At 44.3% G+C, this 19,908-nt stretch overlaps 1 protein-coding gene and 1 pseudogene across 1 annotated transcript; one reads left to right on the top strand and one right to left on the bottom strand.

Annotated features, from left to right (window-relative positions):
- Positions 1-496: 496 nt before the first annotated feature.
- LOC136496059 (glutamate receptor 3.1-like) lies at positions 497-13,008 on the top strand. Its single transcript, XM_066491790.1, has 21 exons — positions 497-963; positions 1,069-1,161; positions 1,401-1,474; positions 1,558-1,616; positions 1,722-1,770; positions 2,338-2,436; positions 2,735-2,768; positions 2,856-2,954; positions 3,216-3,274; positions 3,373-3,547; positions 4,111-4,284; positions 4,470-4,581; positions 5,451-5,508; positions 5,588-5,693; positions 7,074-7,271; positions 9,029-9,344; positions 9,555-10,903; positions 10,996-11,273; positions 11,482-11,513; positions 11,615-12,021; positions 12,123-13,008. The coding sequence occupies exons 1-21, from the start codon at positions 577-579 to the stop codon at positions 12,603-12,605; spliced, it is 4,641 nt and encodes a 1,546-aa protein (XP_066347887.1). The 5' UTR covers positions 497-576; the 3' UTR covers positions 12,606-13,008.
- A 2,999-nt stretch (positions 13,009-16,007) lies between these two features.
- Positions 16,008-17,542, bottom strand: LOC136496057 (uncharacterized; annotated as a pseudogene).
- Positions 17,543-19,908: the final 2,366 nt, after the last annotated feature.

Raw genomic sequence — 19,908 nt, 5'->3', positions numbered from 1 at the left:
GGAGCATTAAATGTAGACGAAAAGAAAAACTAATTGCACAGTTTGGTGGAAAATTGCGAGACGAACGTTTTAAGCCTAATTAGTCAATGTTTGGACACTATTTGACAAATAAAAACGAAGGTGCTACAGTAGTCCCAAAATCCAAATTTCGCGAACTAAACAAGGGCATAGTCAGAGAACACGTGCGTCAGCGAACGCTTGCGTGCGTCAGAGAACATGTGCGGCAGCAGCACGGAGTGCTAGCAGAAGGGAGGGAAAGAGAGGGAAAAAAATTCATGTATTTTTTTACACTAAAATACATATATGTTGTCATTTTATGGATATAGACGAGGACTCGTCGTCTACGGAGTACGGAAAATACAGGGAGCTGTGCCGCGTTCCAAATTCTGTAGTCTGGCCGTGCGTCAGCTATCGCTAGACGGGCCTCCATTGGGCCACTTCATTCATACTGGACGCGCGCGTAGCTTAGCTTTTTCTACACAGGTCGGACTGACAAGCCGCACCTACGTCCATAAACCCCAGAACTCACCTCCTCCCCCTGCCTCCCCGCCGCCGCCGCTTCCCACCCCTCCCGCCATGGCGACATCGTCGTCGCCAACGGCGACCGTGTCTGCCTCTAAGAAGCGGCGTTCCAGAGGCGGGACCCTAACCCTAGATGAGGTGAAGAAGCTGGGAACCGAGCTCCTTTCGTCGCGCGCCCACCTCAACCACGCCCCCGCCCTCCTCGCGCTCCTCTCCCCCACCGCGCCGCTCGACCTCGCTCTCGAGGCGCTCATCTCGCTCCAGTCCTTCTTCGTACCACTCATCCCATCCATCCCTTCCGCCTCTGCGGCAGCCACCGCGGGGGATGCTGGCAGCGACCCCGAGCTCGTGTTTGGAGCCTGGCTGCGGCAGCGGTTCGACGAGCTCGTTGCTGCGCTGGTGGAGCTCAGCGTGTCTCCACACAGCGATGACGCAATCAGGGTGAACTTGGATAGCATTGCTAGCATCTTCTCTGAGTGTGTCGAGTAAATAGTTGAACAAACAATTTGGCTTTACTCTTAGTCGCGTACCTTTTGTGCTGGATAGGATGTAGCGCTGGATGCTCTCATGGATTTCGTGAAGCTGGGGAAGGACGGGAAGTTCCAATCGGCAATTTACCACAAGTTTCTCTACGCTGTCGTGAGTTTCTCTTCAATTATGGCATTACAGATGTTCGATTTTTGCCTTAGAAATGTATACTTTCCCCTTATTGCTGGGGGAGGTTTGCGTTGCGTCAGAGTTGAGCTTGTTTCTTAATTGATATAAATCTCTGTTTGTTTCTACTCAAGTAACCGTGTTGCCAACTCAATATTAGCGACTATGTATCTCCTGTTTATTACTCTAGGGTTTGCTCTTATCTGTTCCCATTCTTTCTACAGGTTCATGCTGCTGATCCCATTGATACGTTGTTAGAGTTGCTTGGATCAAAGTACTTCAAATACACTGATGTTTGGTAGGATGTGCTCAATTTTTCAATTGTATTACTGGCATTTTTCTCAATATGTACTTATTTTCACCCTACCATTGCTTCTGCAGTTACTTTACTTACACTAGCTTAGACAAGATTGCCAACAGTCTGGGCAGTAAAACCACTGGTAGTCTTCAGTCTTTGTTTTTTGTTCTTTCTTTGTTTGACCATCAAAACGCTTGCATAGTTTGACATCTCTACTAATTTGTAACTGTATTGTTGTTCTGTTCAGGTTCTGGAAAAGATGCCATGCAAAATGGAAATGATAGGTCAGAAAACAGGTATTCTTTCTTTTACATACTATATGTCTTAAATCTTAAGCTGTAGACCTTTAGTTTAATGCTTCCAGAAACAACTTCAGCGAAGCTCACACTTTGGACTCACAATGAGACCATAGAAAATTGCATTTCTGTGCCAAATTTAATGATTATTACAAACCTATGCACAAAAAATGCATGCAACTCATGCTTCCTTCTAAAGAACGTGGGTAGGAAAGTCTTGTGTGTAGGTGTTATTGTTCCAGTACTAGCTTCTTGGTTTTCGGCAATTAGCATGGAATCGTGGATTTGTTGCTTGTGTTTCATCCTGCGCTTGTGCACTCTAGCCATTTAGCAAAGGTTTGTTCCTTGTGGTGTTATAGTTTTGGCTCTGGAAAGTCAATCCGTAGGTTATGGTCATTGGTGTGGATTATTTAAAGCATGATCATGCATTGTCTTACTTCTCAGCTGAAAGATTGGAACCCATACAACCCCTGTGACCCTGTGGCTGTTGCTATATTTGATGCCTTTGAACATCTTCAAAGCTGTATAGTTTTAATGTCTTGTGATGTTCTTCTCCTTACATAACAGAAGTAGTATTTTTGTACACAACATATACAATCTTTTGGCACATGTTCCTTCGATGGATTTTCAAAAGGAATCATCATTTGATATGTGGAGTACTCTTGGTGAGTAATTTATTAGCCCTGTTTGCTTGAGCTTATTCAGCACTACTTTTCAGCCATGGAACAATATTTTTCTCTCACAACATTTCAGCATAAGCATCAGCATAAGCCAAATTTCAGCATAAGCTTTCCTCTCATTTACAATAGTAATTTCATGTATTCCTGTGAACCTACAAAATTATTCTCATTTAAATTATAAAATGGCTTTAATATTATGCTTTTATGAGCCCACGTATGTATATGCGCTAATGTGTGATTAGTGTTCTTACTCTTGCCTTTTGGTTTTGTACTTTTGATGATGGGCTGTCTTCTAAAGGAGAAAAGGACTCTTCCAAGGTACTTCATCATATATACCACAAATAAACTGGCATTTTTTTAGCTTAAGCTCAAATTTTCTGGGTATTAACTGATGGAATTATTTAGGACACTTCTACTTACATCAAGAAAAAACTAAAATTGAAGTTCACCAAAGCATGGCTGTCTTTTCTCAAGTTACCACTACCACTTGATGTGTACAAGGAGGTAAATCTGTTCTTGCCCTGAAAGACATAACTATGGTTACTGTTGTATCTGAATTATGAGCCCTTGCTGCAATGATTTTCTAATCCTATGTGCAGTCTAGCACATTGTGGTATGGTAACAATATACGTACTTAGGAAGATGAAAATATTTATCGTCTGCTTTCACTAATCTACATTACGAGCACTCACTTTATTTTGCAGTAGTTTGGTGCTTCATTGTTGGCTATGGTTTCCTGCCTTGATTTTTTTTGGGGCCTTGCAGGTCCTTGCTTCAATTCATCAAAATGTTATTCCTTCAATGTCAAACCCTTCCATCTTATGGTAGGTTGTACGATTTCCGTATTATTTGCATATCAGTTCAACATTTCACTGACATAAATCTTCTCATATGTATTAACTCTTTTTTTTTTCTGCTGCAGTGATTTCTTGACTAGATCATATGATATTGGTGGTGTTATCAGTGTGATGGCCTTAAGTGGCCTTTTCATTCTTATGACACAACACGGTCTGGAGTATCCAAAATTCTATGAAAAGCTTTATGCACTACTGACTCCTGCTGTTTTCATGGCAAAACACCGGTCAGTGTTCTTGCAAGTAAGTGAAAAAAAGTATGACTGCCACATTATGGTGCCGAGTATGGTAGATCACCCTTTTTTTTATGATGAATCAACTTCTGTGAGCTGAAAAATATCATAAAGTTCCACTATGGGAAAAATATCAAGGCCTGCAGCCATCCACAACTTCGTATTTTATAAATGCTGCTCCAGAGCATCTCATTCAGGCCCTATAACAGTGATAGTCTGCCATCTTTGTCTGGAACTATTTTTTCAGTTGGAACAATCATGGCCATCTTAATGTGGACTCTAGCAGCTAGCAGAAAGAATTATCCATGTGCAAGTTACCTACGAATTATAGTAGGCTAAACTTGTAGTTTATTAGTTAATCCTGATGCTTGAAAACCATGGGAAACACCTTTGAGTTCGTGTCCACTGCTGGTCTAGTTGTGGACAACACTTATGATTGAAAAGGAGCAAATATCCATAATACATGCTGCTGAATCTTGAAATAGATTTTGTTTTTATCTTTCTGTAAGCATTATTATTTTATTTGCCATTTAGTTATGGCTATCTGCTGACATTTGACTTGTTTTCTTGCAGCTTCTTGACACATGCCTGAAATCTTCTTATCTTCCTGCATATCTTGCTGCTGCATTTGCAAAAAGATTGAGTAGACTTGCTCTTTCAGTTCCTCCAGCTGGAGCTCTTATTATTATTGCTTTAATTCATAATCTGCTGCGGAGACATCCCTCAGTTAATTTCTTGGTCCATTGGGTATGTTACTTGCTACACCATTTTTTTATAGTTGTATTGGATGTGTAAGACACTTGATTGATCCAAGTGTGCATACTCCACTGTCCACTGGGCAGATTTTGAGCTACATTGGTAGCATATTCAGCCGTGCAATCTTTTTTTTGTTGTTTCACAAGCTAATTTTTATGCTATGGAATTCCTTTCAGGAGGTTGATGAGAGTGATAGCAATGCCACAGGAGAAGCTAGTCAATCTAAGAAGATTGGTGCTGATCCTTTTAACAATAATGAGGCAGACCCTGCAAAGTCTGGTGCAATGCGTAAGTATTTCATCATATCAAACAGATGTTATCTCATCCTTTTCTTTTTCTTCGGTTGTTTTCCTTGCAGTCCTGAGTGACAAGCAGTCACCTAAAAATCTTTCTTTGAGCTCAAGTTACACTAATGTCAATTCCCAAGCATGTTTTTTTAAACTTGATGGTCAGATTAAGGATTTCACGATAATGAGACTGAAATAGGAAGAATTATAACTCTGAAATAGAAAGCAGTAGAACTGTAAACTTCATCCCTTTTTTTGGTATATACTGACCTAATCAACCTACCTTGAAAAATTAATTATAGAACCTATACTTTTCTTAAAAGAAGAAATGTAGCTTCATTCTTTTGGCTCATTGCTTTATGATGCTGATGTAATTTTCTGTCTTTTGAGTTTTGATTCATTATTTTTGAGTAAAAAAACTTTAGAGGAAGCATGTTTACTATCAAAATCGGTATTGTATGAGCTTTAGTATTTAGAATTTTATTGGTGGACTGCTATAAATTCTCTTGCTTGGACCCCCACCTTTTTTTAGAGCTTTCAGCACTGTTTATGCCCTATGCTATAAAATATCCAGGTTGTCTGGTGGGAACTTAAATGAAATGACCCTTGGTTGATTCTATGTTGTCTGATATGACATTTTTGGACCAAACTAAATGATTACTGTATATTATGATTTATCAGCCATTCAGCCATAGTTAGATAATGACAAGTTCTAAATTACAGCCTGAAGTTACATCCATAATAACTTATGGATGCAACTGCAAGTTGATATGCTTGCATGTTTACATATTTATGCCAATAACACATTCATTTATGATTTTTTTGTGAACTGATTCCTCTGTATCATGTGTTATATTTGTTTGTGTGTAGGAAGTTCTTTGTGGGAAATAGACACGCTCCGCCATCATTACTCTCCCGCAGTTTCTAGGTAATAGGAAAGTAACTTGATGTCCTGATTGCTACGCAGTTTTCTTTGTTGTGTGCTCATTTTCTCGTGGTACTCTTAGATTTGTCGCATCACTTGAGGAGGATCTCACTGTCCGGGCCAAAACTACTGAGATGAAAATAACGGACTTCAGTTCAGGTTCCTATGCAACAGTTTTCAGGGATGAGGTACACCTTCACTGCCTTAGTACTTTTCACCTCGTGCATTTATACTTGAATCAATGCCATTTGCATCCTCCCCCCTGGAACTTGTCGCTGAGATTTAAAAAAATGAACTTGAGTACCAAACAATATACATCCCTATCTCTCAAAACCACACAAATTACGTGATTTCAAAGGTGGTTTTGGCTGGCATGGCATATACGTGTCATGTGATACATGCCATCAGTTTTTTTAGCCATGTCATCTATATTGGGTCATGTCTCTATCCCTCGTTTTAGCCATGTCATCTATATTGGGTCATATCTCTAACCTTCGTCTCTCTCTCCCTGCGATGCTGCACGTCTGCTGCCTTCTCCCTCTGTGCAACACTTCCACCTCCCTCTCCCTCCTCAAGCCTTGTTTTGAAGCCCATGTATCCACCTCAATCCATGTGTGTGGGAGTGGTTTGGTGTGGATTTTAAACTAAATTCCACATCAAACCACTCCCACACACATGGATTGAGGTGGATACATGAGCTTCCAAACAAGCCCTCAAGGTGGCATGGGCCAGCTCATCTGACGTGGGCTCTTCTTCCTCAGTTCACTAGTGCGCTTCTTCCTCGTATCTACGCGGCCATGGCAGGATGTGGCCGAGCTCCCATCTCCCTCTTCTCTCTCTCCACCTGGTGGGATGCGGCCTAGCTTCCAAGCTCTGCACGGGAAGTCATGGCAGAGGTGTGTGACGGTGTTGCATCTCCGGTTGCTCGCAAGTGTTCATGAGGGAGGCGGTGGTGGCACGTGTAGAGAGGGAAAGAAGAGAGAGACCACCTAACATGTGGGCCTCACTGCCACGTCAGCAAAACCACTTTGGAATAGTCAAGGGGGGTAATTTTTCCGGCTGTGAAAGTTAGTGTATTTGTGATGTCTGGTACTCGTTTTTTTTGTTGTGTGTGTGTTTGTGGGGGGGGGGGGGAGGGATACCGTAAATTTCACTGCTTTTACCTAATGATTTTTGTGCCATGAAGTACGTTATTTGTGCCATCTATTGGCTGAAAGGGAAGGTTTGATCGTGGTAGCAATTTCAGGTACTTTAGCAGAAACTGCAGGAACTTAATCATGACCTCAGATTTCTTTTGAAACCTGAAGGAAGTGAAGAATTTTGGCATTTGCCATTAGCATGCGTTAGAAGATATGAGGCTGCCTGGTTTATGCATAAATACGGACTATTGCTAGATGGTGTCTGATAGTCTAAATTTGTGTCTGCTAGAACCCATCTCCTTTCTGACTTCTCTCTGTAGAAGTTCAAACCAGAGCTGAATTTGCATATTATCTGTTGTCATGTCCATTATTAATTATAACTAGGAATTTTCCAGAAAAATTCACCAGTCTTTCAATTTTGAATTGTAGGTACGTCGGCGGATAAAACAGGTCCCCCTTGCATTCTACAGAACCACGCCAACTTCTTTATTTCTAGGATCAGATTTTCCTGGATGGACCTTTGGGGGCCAACACAATAGCACCGTAGAAACTATTGTAGAAGGCAATGGAAAAATCGAGGTGGTAGGAGCTAGCGACAGCACACCTTCCAAAAGGTTGCGGATGGAGGCCTGAGAAGGACTCAGAGCGAATCTCCAAGAATTAGGCCGTTGGCTTGTTGGGGTAGCATTGGGTTGTTGTGTGGTTTTCATTGGGAGTTTGGTTTCCTTGTGTTATCTCTATGAATGTCTGGGTGTTGCAGCTTCAATTTTGAGCTGAAAGGGTTATGTGAGGAAACTATTATTTCTGTTAGAACTAATATAAGATGTAAGCCTGGTTGCCGATTATATAGAGGAAATATCGTTTCAGCTTATTCAAGCAATTCATCAGGTGGATAGTGATATATTTATTCGTTGTTCTGGACGTATGCTTTTCGATAATGCTCACGTGTTTTTGACTTTTGAGGTAACGTTCTGTCATCTGTGTCTCTAAGTATTGTATAAAATACCCATATTAGGTGAAGACGCATTAAAATAAAGGAAAAATTGGGCCCTTAAGTAGAATTAATTAGTGATCGATTAGACCAAATGACTAAGAAATGAGGAATTTGATGAGGATATCTCTTTCATAGATGTGATGGCCGGGCCCAACGTCGTGTTCCGTGGCTATTGTTTGTGACAACTCGCTGCACCGATGATGTTGCTGCTGTTGGCCTTTACAGGGGAGGTTTGTGGACTGGGGTTGTCAAGGTACCTAGTCCACCCAAAAGAGCACAAGCTCGATGTGTCCTCAGGTATTACTGAGAGTACTACATGCCCAGATATGCTCATGTATGGAGTCGCATTTTTAAAGGTTACGTGGAATGTAGCTACGACTGAGTTACTCCCAGTCACATGTTCGACGTGAAGACCTGAATTTCTGAAGTAAAATATCTGTGTCTTGCTGATCTGTTTAGAACATGTTGGCATTGTGTGATATTTAGGCACTCCAAATATCATGCTTTACAGGACAAACTGGAGCCAGTATCTAGGAAAATATTCAGTGCCTGAGCTGCAAGAGCCAAGAAGTGCGATCACAGCCAAGAGCCAAGAAGTGCGATGACAGCCAGACGAATTTAAACATGTATTTCGGTGAGGCGTGCACCGTGCAGCTTCCAGAGCCAACAGGGTTATTCTCGTTCACACGGGCTACCGGCCCCTCACACCTATCTCGTGCAGTCTGAGAGGAAGCAACTGCCAACTAAGCTGCTCCGGAGCCAACGGTAAGAGCAACCATGCCTCAATTCACAAAAAAGAAAGCGCAGAAAGGGAAGAGGTTCCGGGGGGCAATTATTTGCGAATCCTGCATGCTCCACGCTTTTGGATTCACACTGTTGTTTTCTCCAAATAGTCCCATGTCCCCTTCGTACCTGATCTTCTTGCCCCTCGAGCTCATATATAGAGAATTCTGTGGTCAAACCCATCTCAGCTCATGCTTAGGTTTATGTTCTAATTTTGCTTGTTATGCCGATAGTTCATGGCCAAATCTTAAGGTGAGAGGTTGCTTAATCTCCACAGCTTCTAGGATCAGAACTCTGTTTTTAAGTTTGTTTTGGTCCTTTACCTTCCAGTTGTTCTTTGTTTCTTTTTATGGAATGGAATTCCCAGTTTTTTTCCACCATGAGTGTCCATTTTTGTGTTCTTGAGCCCTGAATTCATGTTGATGTGGAATATATCCCCACCTATACCTGATATTCGTTCCAGTTTGTAATTTGTGTCTGTAGTTCATCATGTAAATGCCTGAATTTCCCTTGATGAGTGGCTCGAGTCATTAGATAGCGAAAATATCTGCCAAACAGGCATCATCTTGAAATTTTCTTTTGGTTCTTCCAGAACATATGATGTTGAGCAGGAGGATGGACTCTTAAAGAATACCCCAGCTATCCTTTGGAGTCAGGACTAATCATGAAGTTCATGCTCCATATTTTGAGCATCTTCTGCTGTTTGTGGTCCTGTGCACTTGGACAAAATATTTCTGTGAGACCCAGTGTTGTAAACATTGGAGCTCTTTTTCCATTCGATTCGACAATTGGGAGAGTTGCCAAGGTTGCCATCGCTGCTGCAGTCAATGACATCAACAAAGATCCAAGTGTTCTCCGGGGAACAAAGCTGGTTGTTCAGATGCAAGATACCAACTACAGTGGTTTCATCGGCATTGTTCAAGGTACCCCTTTCATGTCTCTTGCCCTTTTTTTAGCTAGTCCTCTCTGCCATTGAGACAATAAAACATACTCCTTCTGGTTCCGGTTAACAATAGTTGACATAGTTTGTCCTAAACGTCAACTATTTTTGACTGGAGGTGCCTAAGTCTTATTACAAAAATACAATCCGCATGGTGCCTGACTGACTCCTTATCCTTTTATATCTTGCTTAGCCTTGCAATTCATGGAGAAAGATACAATCGCAATCATCGGCCCACAATCTTCAGTTGTTGCACACGTCATATCCCATGTTGCAAATGAACTCCAAGTACCTTTGATGTCCTTTGCTGCAACTGATCCGACTCTGACACCACTTCAGTATCCTTTCTTTGTGCGTACCGTCCACAGTGATCAATTTCAAATGGCTTCCATTGCTAGCTTAATTGATTACTATGGGTGGAAGATGGTGACAGCCGTATATATTGATGACGATTATGGAAGAAATGGCATATCCTCCTTAGATGATGAGCTTGCCAAGAGGAGATTGAAGATCTTGTATAAAGCTGCAATTAGGCCAGGAGCAAAAAAGAGTGAAATGGCTGCTGTGCTGGTCAAGGCTGCGATGATGGAGTCCCGGGTTTTTGTACTGCATGCACATGATGATTCTGGAATTGACGTGTTCTCACTAGCGTATAATCTTAGCATGACATCCGGTGGATATGTGTGGATTGCAACAGATTGGCTCACTGCATACCTCGATTCAGCTCCTCGTCTTGAAAATGGATTACTAAGCACAATGCAGGGTGTTCTTACATTGCGTCAGCACACAGAAAACACCAATAGGAAGAAGACATTAGTTTCACAATGGAGTAAACTAGTGAAGGAGGATAGTGGCAGCAGCGGCAGCTTGCTCAATTCCTATGGCCTTTATGCTTATGACACTGTCTGGATGCTTGCTCATGGGTTGGATGCATTTTTCAATAGTGGCGGAAACATTTCCTTCTCTCCAGACCCCAGACTGCTTGCAGTTGCAGGAGGAGCTTTGAATCTGGATGCATTGAGCGTCTTTGATGAGGGGATGCTATTACTAGAAAAAATCCGCAAAGTAAATTTCATGGGTGCAACTGGCCCTGTAAAGTTGGATTCAGATGGTAATCTTATCCAGCCTGCATATGACATTGTGAACATAATAGGGTCTGGTTTGCGGACAATTGGTTATTGGTCCAACTATTCTGGGCTGTCCATTGTGTCTCCTGAGACACTATACAAGAAACCATACAATGTCAGTGCAAATCAGGAACTCCACGCTGCAATCTGGCCAGGTGAGACTGTAACGAGGCCCCGGGGATGGGTGTTCCCTAACAATGGAAATGAGCTGAGAATTGGAGTTCCCAATAGGGTAAGTTACCGTCAATTTGTATCAGTTGACAATCAAACTGAAACGGTGGGAGGTTTCTGTATTGATGTGTTTGCTGCTGCAATAAACCTGTTGCAATACCCAGTTACATATAGGTTTATACCTTTGGGCAATGGCCGTGAGAATCCAAGCTACACAGAACTTATCAGTCGAATTGTGACGAATGTAAGTTCTATTTTCTATTTCTGAAATAAGCTTCATTTACAGTTAGTCTGTGTCACTGAGTCATGTTTTAATAGTCGTTTTTCTTTTTCTAGGAATTTGATGCTGTTGTTGGGGATGTAGCTATTGTCACAAATCGGACAAAAGTTGTTGATTTCACCCAACCATACGTTGGTTCTGGGCTTGTCATACTTACCGCTGTTAAGACACAGAGCTCGAATGGATGGGCTTTCCTGCAGCCATTTACCATCAGAATGTGGTCTGTGACAGGAATTTTCTTTCTGATCATAGGAACAGTGATTTGGTTGCTCGAGCACAGAATCAATGATGAGTTCCGCGGTCCTCCAGTGAAACAGGTTATTACTGTTTTCTGGTGAGTCCTTACTGTCTAACATGTATTTACATTTGCTTATTAATTTCCTTAATGTTTGCCATCAACTTACTGTCATCTTACAAGGCGGGTTGGAAGAATAAGCAGATCAATTTTGCTTGTTGAAAACATTTCTCTGCTTCTTGTGCATAGATTTTGGCTGTCTGTCGAATATCACATACTTAACATGCTATATATATGCTCTTTGCAGGTTCAGTTTCTCAACTCTGTTCTTTGCCCACAGTAAGTGAAATGCAGCTCTTTACATTTCTGCACAAGAATCAAGACAAAACTCCGCAAACATGCTCAGGAGGAGTCATTTCTGCATCTTGGACTTTTTACAGGAGAAGACACCAGGAGCACGCTCGGCCGCTTCGTGATCATCATCTGGCTGTTCGTCGTCCTGATCATTCAGTCCAGCTACACCGCCAGCCTGACCTCCATCCTCACCGTGCAGCAGCTGACGTCCCCGATCACGGGCATCGACAACCTGATCGCCAGCGAGGAGCCCATCGGGTTCCAGGTCGGGTCCTTCGTGGAGAGCTACCTGGTGCACGAGCTGGGCGTCTCCCCGTCGAGGCTCAAGGCGCTGGGCACCCCGGACGAGTACAAGCAGGCGCTAGACCTCGGCCCTCGCAAAGGAGGCGTCGTGGCCGTCGTCGACGAGCGTCCGTACGTCGAGCTCTTCCTGCTCCAGCACGACAAGGTCGCGATCGTGGGCGCCGAGTTCACCAAGAGCGGCTGGGGCTTCGTGAGTCGCTATTCACCTTCAACTCATGCATACGTACAGCTCGATGAGCTGTTGTTCTGCTGCAGATGTTTTCTGATAATCGTTTGGTCTGGCACTGGCAGGCGTTCCCGCGGGACTCGCAGCTGGCCGTGGACCTGTCGACGGCGATCCTGGCGCTATCGGAGAACGGCGACCTGCAGAGGATCCACGACAAGTGGCTGTCGAACGGGCCGTCGTCGCCGCAGTCCACGATGGACCTGGAGCCGGCCGAACGGCTGCGGGTGCAGAGCTTCTCGGCGCTGTTCCTCATCTGCGGCGTGGCGTGCCTCGCGGCGCTGGCCATCCACGGCTGCATCCTGGTCCGGCAGTACTCCCTCCACGTGGCGTCCCAGCCGCCGGACGCGGTGGCCACGGGCGCCGACGGCGCCATCTCCCGCTCCCGCCGCAGCAGCATCCGGGCGTTCCTGTCCTTCGCGGACCGCCGGGAGACGCAGTGCCAGCTGAAGGGGAGCTGCAAGGACCCCGCGGCGCTGGGAGGGTCCGGCACCAGCTCCAGCAGCGGCGTCAGCAGCTTCACGTCGAGCAACGCCAGCATGTCGATGTAGCCGCGTGCCCGCGTCCGGTGGACGGACCGGCGTAGTACGCACGATACGGCGACGGCGATGCCTCACCAACAGCTACTAGTACGGTACATGTACATGTACGCGCGCTTAGGCCGTAGATGCAACAGGCGTGTAGATGGTCGCAGCGACGTTGATTCGGCTTTTACCATCTGGGGTCGGTGCACGAACGGGTCCGTACGTCCAGGGTGTAGTGAATTTGGATCTCCGTGTGCCGCGGAATTGTATAGATGCGTAAAGCAGTGCGTGCACATGGGGGCGGGGGGCCTTAATTTGCCGCACATGTTGGGGGGACTAATGTCGGATCCTAGGCTCCATCTGTTCCGTCTGAATTTTGTTTCGTTCCTTCGTTTTTCTTCCGTAAAACTGAACTGATTTCCGTGTTCTAGACGAGTTCTAAATTTGGCTTCAAAACCCAAGTAAAATTACACTAAACTATGCCCTTTTTTCAGTTCATCTGATGGCTTTGTCGGTACACCCCTGCCGAACCCGGCAGCGGCATTGATGGGTGAACTCGATAGCTTTTCACGACAGCAATCAGGGTCGACATGGAGCTGCGCGTGCGGGCGGACGACGAGGGCGAGTGGGCGGGCGGACAACACATGGATATGCATGTCTCTCTTTTCAGGCTCGTCGACCACTCGTCTTCTCGTGACCGCGGGTTGTCCGTGCTCCACAGGCTAGCTATAAATACGTACACGTACTTTCTACTGTTCTCGATAGCTGTGTGATGGACCGCGAGTAGCAAATACGTACTGTAATCCTTCGCACCTGAGGAGTACAGAGTACTACATCATTCAATCCTTGAGGGGTACATACATTATTTACCGCTATACCGAGAAATAAATTCTGGGAAAAGTACAACCACCAAAAAGGTTCGAGCTGATGGAGAACACGCCAGCCAGACCAGACCAGCCCAACCGAATGAGCACGCTGCACGCAACAATCCTTCACACTTGAGGACATGAAACGGCCTGATCAACGCTCAGATCTTCCATGCCGGATTGTTTTCCGCAAGTGCCACATGCCCACGGCCCACCTTTCGCCAGCTAAGCTAGCGCGGCGTCATCCCTCGCCTTCTGTTACGAAACCAATAGAAAACAATTCACAGGCGTTGCATGCACTACACGGCGCTAGTAGTGTACTGCTACCCAGCTACTAGCAGAGATTCTGAAAGAAAATAGTATATAATAATACTGCGAATTACGGAGACACGAGCAGGACGAGAGCGGAGACCACCGACGACGTCACGGGCACGACTCCAGGTTAATCTATTCCTTGCGCATAAAATACGAACAGAGAAAGTGACACGTCGGATTAAGGTGTATTATGTATGTACGTACATACACGAAAGAAGCATGTCAACTGGGCGATCGATGCATCGGAGTCTCGTGCCCGTGCGTACAGTATCATGTTAGGCCCGAGCAGTGCGCCGCGTCATGTTTCGTCCCGCGCGCCGTCCGGTTGTTGTACTACGTGCGATTTGTCTCGGCGGATACAGACACTACCAGTTGCATTATCATAGCGTCACGTCGTTGCCAGTCCCAACCTCCTCCCATGGGCTCGCGAGCACGAACAGAGGTAGGCTGTCTCCGAGACGAGCGCCCTGTTTGTTTGGACTCGTTTGTTTATGGCTGAAAGTATTATTGATCGATTTGGTGTGAGAGAAAAATACCGTTCGTTGACGAATAAGTCATAACTTATAAGTCAGATATGAGCAAGCGAACAGGCTGAAAACCTCAAACCTAAAATGGATCTCTAACACAATACATATAATCTACAATAGAGTACCTACATGGAAGATCCATTTTAGGTGTTAGGAGAGGTATAATCCAAATCTGAGTATCCTCTCTCCTGAAGACTCATTTGCTGAAAGGGTTCTCTTTTAGGTCTTGTTGTTGGAAAAGACTAAAAATAGGTATTGAACTATTTGCCTATAACACTATCTAAACAAGAAATTGGTCTTGTATTTTGGGTAACGGTCGTTGGAGACACTATGGCCCCGTTCGGCTTGCTGAATCTTGGCTAAAATTGGCTAAAAAACACTGTTCTGGCTGAAATATTGTGAGAGAAAAATATTATTTCAACTAAAAAAAGAAATCGAACAAGCCAAATTTAAGGTAAGCCGAACGGAGCCTACCAAGACAGGGAGAGAGAGAGGCATGCATAGTCTACTGCTCCAGTAATTTTCTTTGCCAACAGCACTTAAGAGAGAGACCAAGGTAATTTAATGAATCTATATGCAGATTCCCAGGGCGGATCGCACTGGATTTGACTCGGGGAAGGAGCAAGAAACAAAATACTCTAAGTAATGCCCCCGTTTGGCTTACTTAGAAGGAAAAATTGGTTCTATAACACTTAAAGATCCACATAATCGTAAAATACCACTGAAAGATGTCTCCAACGTAAAATACCATTGAAAATTCTAAACCCTGACTAATTCTAACACTCTGTTACCTTTTGGCTGTAACGACGTCAAATGGGACAAAAGTACCCCTGAACTGTTATATCTCATTTCAGTAAGCTGAGAACGACTATTTCACTTATATCACCACATGGGTTATGGCTCTAACTAATTCTAGCACATTGTTTGAGCACATAACAGTGATTTCAGGTAGGAAAAAACGGTAATTTCAGCACATTAACCATCCAAGATAACAAGCCATTACATCATCCCTTTCAGCAACAGTCGTGATAGGGAATTTGAACACAAACAAACAGTAATTCCAGCACACCACAACCATCTTGCAGTACACATAACAGTTGACAAGTTTTAGTACACACAACACAAGACAAGTTCAGGACTAGCAGATAACAATGCCATAGATAGCTTTTTGCATGACAAATCCAAGCCTAATTTATGATGAGCCTTCTAGCAATGCCTCCTGGAGATATGTCTTGTGATTTGCTCCTGGTTGTAGGCCGTAGACTGGCTGGTGTGGAAATAGAAGCCGCCATTTGTCTGGTTGTTGGCCCTAGACTTACAGGTGATAGTGTGGCTAAGGAAGTAGAGGTTGTTGCAAATTCCTTCTTGGATTTTTTAGGAGCATTGGCAGACTTTGTAGTATCCTTTGCTTTCCTCTTACTACACAACAGGAAGGTAGTGAAGGCATAAGTAGTAAAAAAATGATGAAAACACTCATGAACATGGTATTGAAACTAAAGTGAGAGAGCTTAAATGTACCTAGACTTGGACTTGGTAGGAGCTGATGGTGGTAATTCATCACTAAGTTCAGTTGAGTTTGTTGCTACTTCCTTCTTTGATTTTTAGGATTATTATTAGAGTCTAAAGTAGCAGCCTTCCCTTTCCTCTTCCTAGTCAACAGCAAGGTAATGAAGCCATTGGTTAATTTGAAAAAGTGAGACCAAAGAGACAAGAGCTTAAATTTACCTAGAGTCAGACTTGGTAAGAACTAAAGGTGGTAATTCATCACCAAGTTTAGTAGGAGGCTCCCTGCAGCCCTTCGCAATATGCCCAAACTGAAAGCATCTTTTGCATTGATAAGGGCCCCTTTTCCCTGGTTCACCCCTACTCTTGATCCTTTTCACTCTTGGCCTACCAGCGGCCCTTTCTAGTTTCGGAGGCCACATCTCAAACCCAGGATCAGCTGCAGGCCACTGTGACTTGTCAACCATCGGGTTCACCAAAAACTGGTAAGTAGCCTTGAAACGCTCAACTGAAGTAGTAATCATGCACATAGTCATCAAGTTTCACTTTCCTTAGTGAACCTATAAAGGCTATAGCATGGGTGCAAGGTTTCCCAGAGATCTGCCATTGACCGCATGAGCATGTTTTCCCTTCAAGGTCCACTGCATGCCTCCAAGGAAAGTTGTCCCTAGTCAATCCAGAGACTTCAGCCTTTAGTCCACCACTCCCCTTGATTGTATAATTCAAGTTTCTACTCTTCTCCTTCAGCTCGTTGAGAACACTAGGAAGGATTGGCCCTTCAAGCTTCTGACTTATAAGCTGCCTCATTGCTATCTTCTCCATGATCTTACCTCTAATCATGTCCACGAGATTATCCACCAGCAGACCTTTGAAATCCTTGATCCAATTATTGAAGCATTCTGATATGTTGTTATTGACATAATCCACCTTGCACTCCCCTGAAAACTTTGCTCGTGACCAAACATGCTTGTGGTTGTCTTGCAAGTAAGGGATTGCTTCTGGACAGGTTTCTGAAATTTTGTTCCAAAGCCATTCATGCCTCCTAGTAGTACATGCCCAAGCACAAGGCCACATGTACTTCAACACATCTCCTTGGTATTTCTTTCTAAAATTATGCATGAGGTGTCTAAAACACTCTCTGTGCTCAGCTGCATCTCCAAATACTTTATGGACTGCTAGTCTCTAGACCCTTGCAAGCATCAGTGTGGATTGTCAGTCCACATGGAATCCCAATTGCCCTCTTCAATTGCTTCATGAACCAAATCCAATTGGCTTTAGTCTCCTTGTAAAAAATGCCATAAGCCATCGGGTACATCCAATTATGTCCATCAATCCGCAGTTGCTGCAGCTAGCTGTCCATTGTACTTGCCTGTGAGGTGAGTGGAGTCAACTCCAAGGTAAGGCCTACATCCCACAAGAAATCCATCCACACATGTTTTGATGGCCACAAACATCCTAGAGAAACGAATCTTGCCACCTTTAGTCTTCTTGCAATCAATCTCTACTACACTTCCTGGGCATGTAGTTTCTAACTCCGCTTTGAAGCTCCACAACATTCTGAAACTTTCCTGCCAAGTGCCATGAAGTTCATCTAGTGCACGTTGCCTTCCTTCCTAGACCTTGGTATAAGCTATTTTGACTGGGAACTGCCCCTCAAGGTGTTCTTGCAATTTCTTAGGACCCATTGTTGGTCTGGTCCTTAGTATATCTTTTGCTCTGTTGGCTATCCACCCCTTCGTTGCCTCTCTACTTAGCACTTTGCTTGTGCTGGCGCATGTATGACCTTCAGATATTGAAACAACCTGAAAATAGTATGAAAACAGCAAGTTAGCAATCTAAAAATTATATGAAATTGTTATAAAAACAGCTAGATATCATACTGAAAACTGTATGAAATTGTTATAAAAATAGCATGTTAGAAAACTGAAATCTATATGAAATTGTAATAAAAACAGCTAGATATCATACTGAAAACTGTATGAAATTGTTATAAAAATAGCATGTTAGAAAACTGAAATCTATATGAACTTAGCAATCTGAAATCTATATAAAAACAGCTAGTTAAGAATCTATATGAAAACAACTAGTTCACCATGAAAGTAGGGCATCCAAGGAGTTTCTTTGCATGAACTTTCCATTCGCACTCTGGATCTACACATTTAGCCCTGTACCTTGACTTGTCACTATGCACCACAAAAGTCTCAAACTCCCTTTTGATTGCAAATTGCTTCATAAGTAGCACAAAGGCATTCTTGTCAACAAATGTTGATCCTTTCTTTATGTCAGGGTTATCTCGATCATATGTGGTGTGTGCAACAAAGGCATCATTGGCCATAGTGGCTTCATCACTTGGTACAACATCAGGATCAAATGCTTCTTGTCCCTTCCCTTTTTTTCTCCCCTTTCTTATCCACTTTCTTGTTTTCTTGCAGCACTTTTGCAATCTTATCTCCTTCAGCTACCTTTGCCTTCTTGAAATACCTCCATTCTTCATCAGCCCCAATTGGTTCATCTCCGTCAGGGTCAACACCAGGCTCCATGTAGTGCTCCTTTTCTTCCTCTTCTACTCTAGCAGGACCAGTGGTTGTAAGTCCAAGTTCTGGTACTTCAGCCCATTCTTGACCATTATATTGTGGCACCTCTTGTGTAGCTTGAGCCAAGGACTCATTCACCTCATCTGTGACTTGAATATGTTGCTCATTCAACTCATCTGTCACCTGAACTAGCTGCAACTTGCTATCTATGACCTGAACTAGCTGCAACTCATCTGTCACTTGAATATGTTGCTCATTCAACTCATCTGTCACCTGAACTAGCTGCAACTTGCTATCTGTGACCAGATCGTTTTCATTTTGAGTCACATTCAGAGCACCTACACTTGAGCATCTATCAATCGTCATAATAAACTTCACCTGTCTTGATGCCCGCAATAAGGCTCAGAAGCTCCTTATCACTAGCAAGCCGCATTGTTTGACCATTCTGATCTGCAATACCAGAAATTTGGTTCTTGATAACTTGCCCAGCTGTAATGCTTTGAAACATCGTCCTCCATCTCAATGATGGAGTACTCCTTGGATCCACCCACCACTCCAAACGTCGGCCTTTACAGTACATAGATCGATCATCCTCAATAGTAGAGAACGAGCAAACATCAATGAAAATTTTACAACCATTCTTCTCATCGATCCTGAAAGAGTAGCAGTGCAGAAAATTAACAGCACTGCCTGCAGCAATTTCCATAGGATCAAGATCAACACTGACCAACCGCATCCAGACACCACAAATGGATCACATTTTTAGAGAAACAAACTAATTTAACATAGAGCACTGACCTAGAGGCAACAGAGGAACTTCAAGCAGAGCTAGGGTTCGAGACTTACCCTTCAGGGATCTCAAATCGATGCATCTGTAGAAAGAGAACAGCACTACTGCGTTGATGAAGAAGAGCAGCAACGCGGAGTGGAACAACCTGCTCTGAGCACTGGCCGGCAGGGGTAGGCTCGTGCTGCACAGTCGGCAGCCGACAGCGCGCTGCCCAGCAGCTGTCACGGATGCGAGCCCTGGACTCGGCGATTGGAGTCACGGGCGCGAGCCCCGGCCTCGGGCTGCTGGCGTCGTGGGCGCGAGCCCCAGCCTCAGGCGGCCGGCGTCAAGGGCGACGACCCCCTCCTCGATGGGGGGCGACGACCCGGCCGGTGTCTGGGGTGACGACTCGGACGGCGATGGGGGCGGGCGGAGTCGCGGGGCTGGCGGGCGGAGTCGCGGGGCTGGCGGGCGGTGGGGCATGACCGGCGGTGGCGCCGGCGTAGAGCAGATGGACTGACTGCGCTTGGTCCTGGAGAAGTCGGACGTGCTCAAGGAGATAGCAGTCGTGAATCGTGAACCGGATAAGGTTCTCTCTCTAAGGGTATAACGGTCATTTCACGTGCTTATGTACCCATCCAGTACGTTTTCTGTGAACATTTTCTAACGGACTGTTTGATCCGGTTAACGTTTGAACTTTCAGTGTCATTTTACGTTGCCAAGAAGTTTCAATGGTATTTCACGATTCTATGAATCTTTGAGTGCTATAGAACCAATTTTCCCTTTTGAACTTTCAGTGTCATTTTACGTTGCCAA

This window comes from Miscanthus floridulus, chromosome 12, assembly GCF_019320115.1.
Source record: "Miscanthus floridulus cultivar M001 chromosome 12, ASM1932011v1, whole genome shotgun sequence".
Lineage (NCBI taxonomy): Eukaryota > Viridiplantae > Streptophyta > Magnoliopsida > Poales > Poaceae > Miscanthus > Miscanthus floridulus.
The sequence above is the reverse complement of the archived record's forward strand: the minus strand, read 5'-3'. Positions and strand labels throughout refer to the sequence as shown.

Bases quoted from the DNA above. Each gene is read 5' to 3' on its own strand.
- LOC136496059 (XM_066491790.1), top strand. From the start codon at position 577: ATGGCGACATCGTCGTCGCCAACGGCGACCGTGTCTGCCTCTAAGAAG. The intron at 1,617-1,721 runs GTAGTCTTCAGT...TGTTCTGTTCAG, and splicing joins TCTGGGCAGTAAAACCACTG to GTTCTGGAAAAGATGCCATG. The intron at 9,345-9,554 runs GTACCCCTTTCA...TATCTTGCTTAG, and splicing joins TTTCATCGGCATTGTTCAAG to CCTTGCAATTCATGGAGAAA.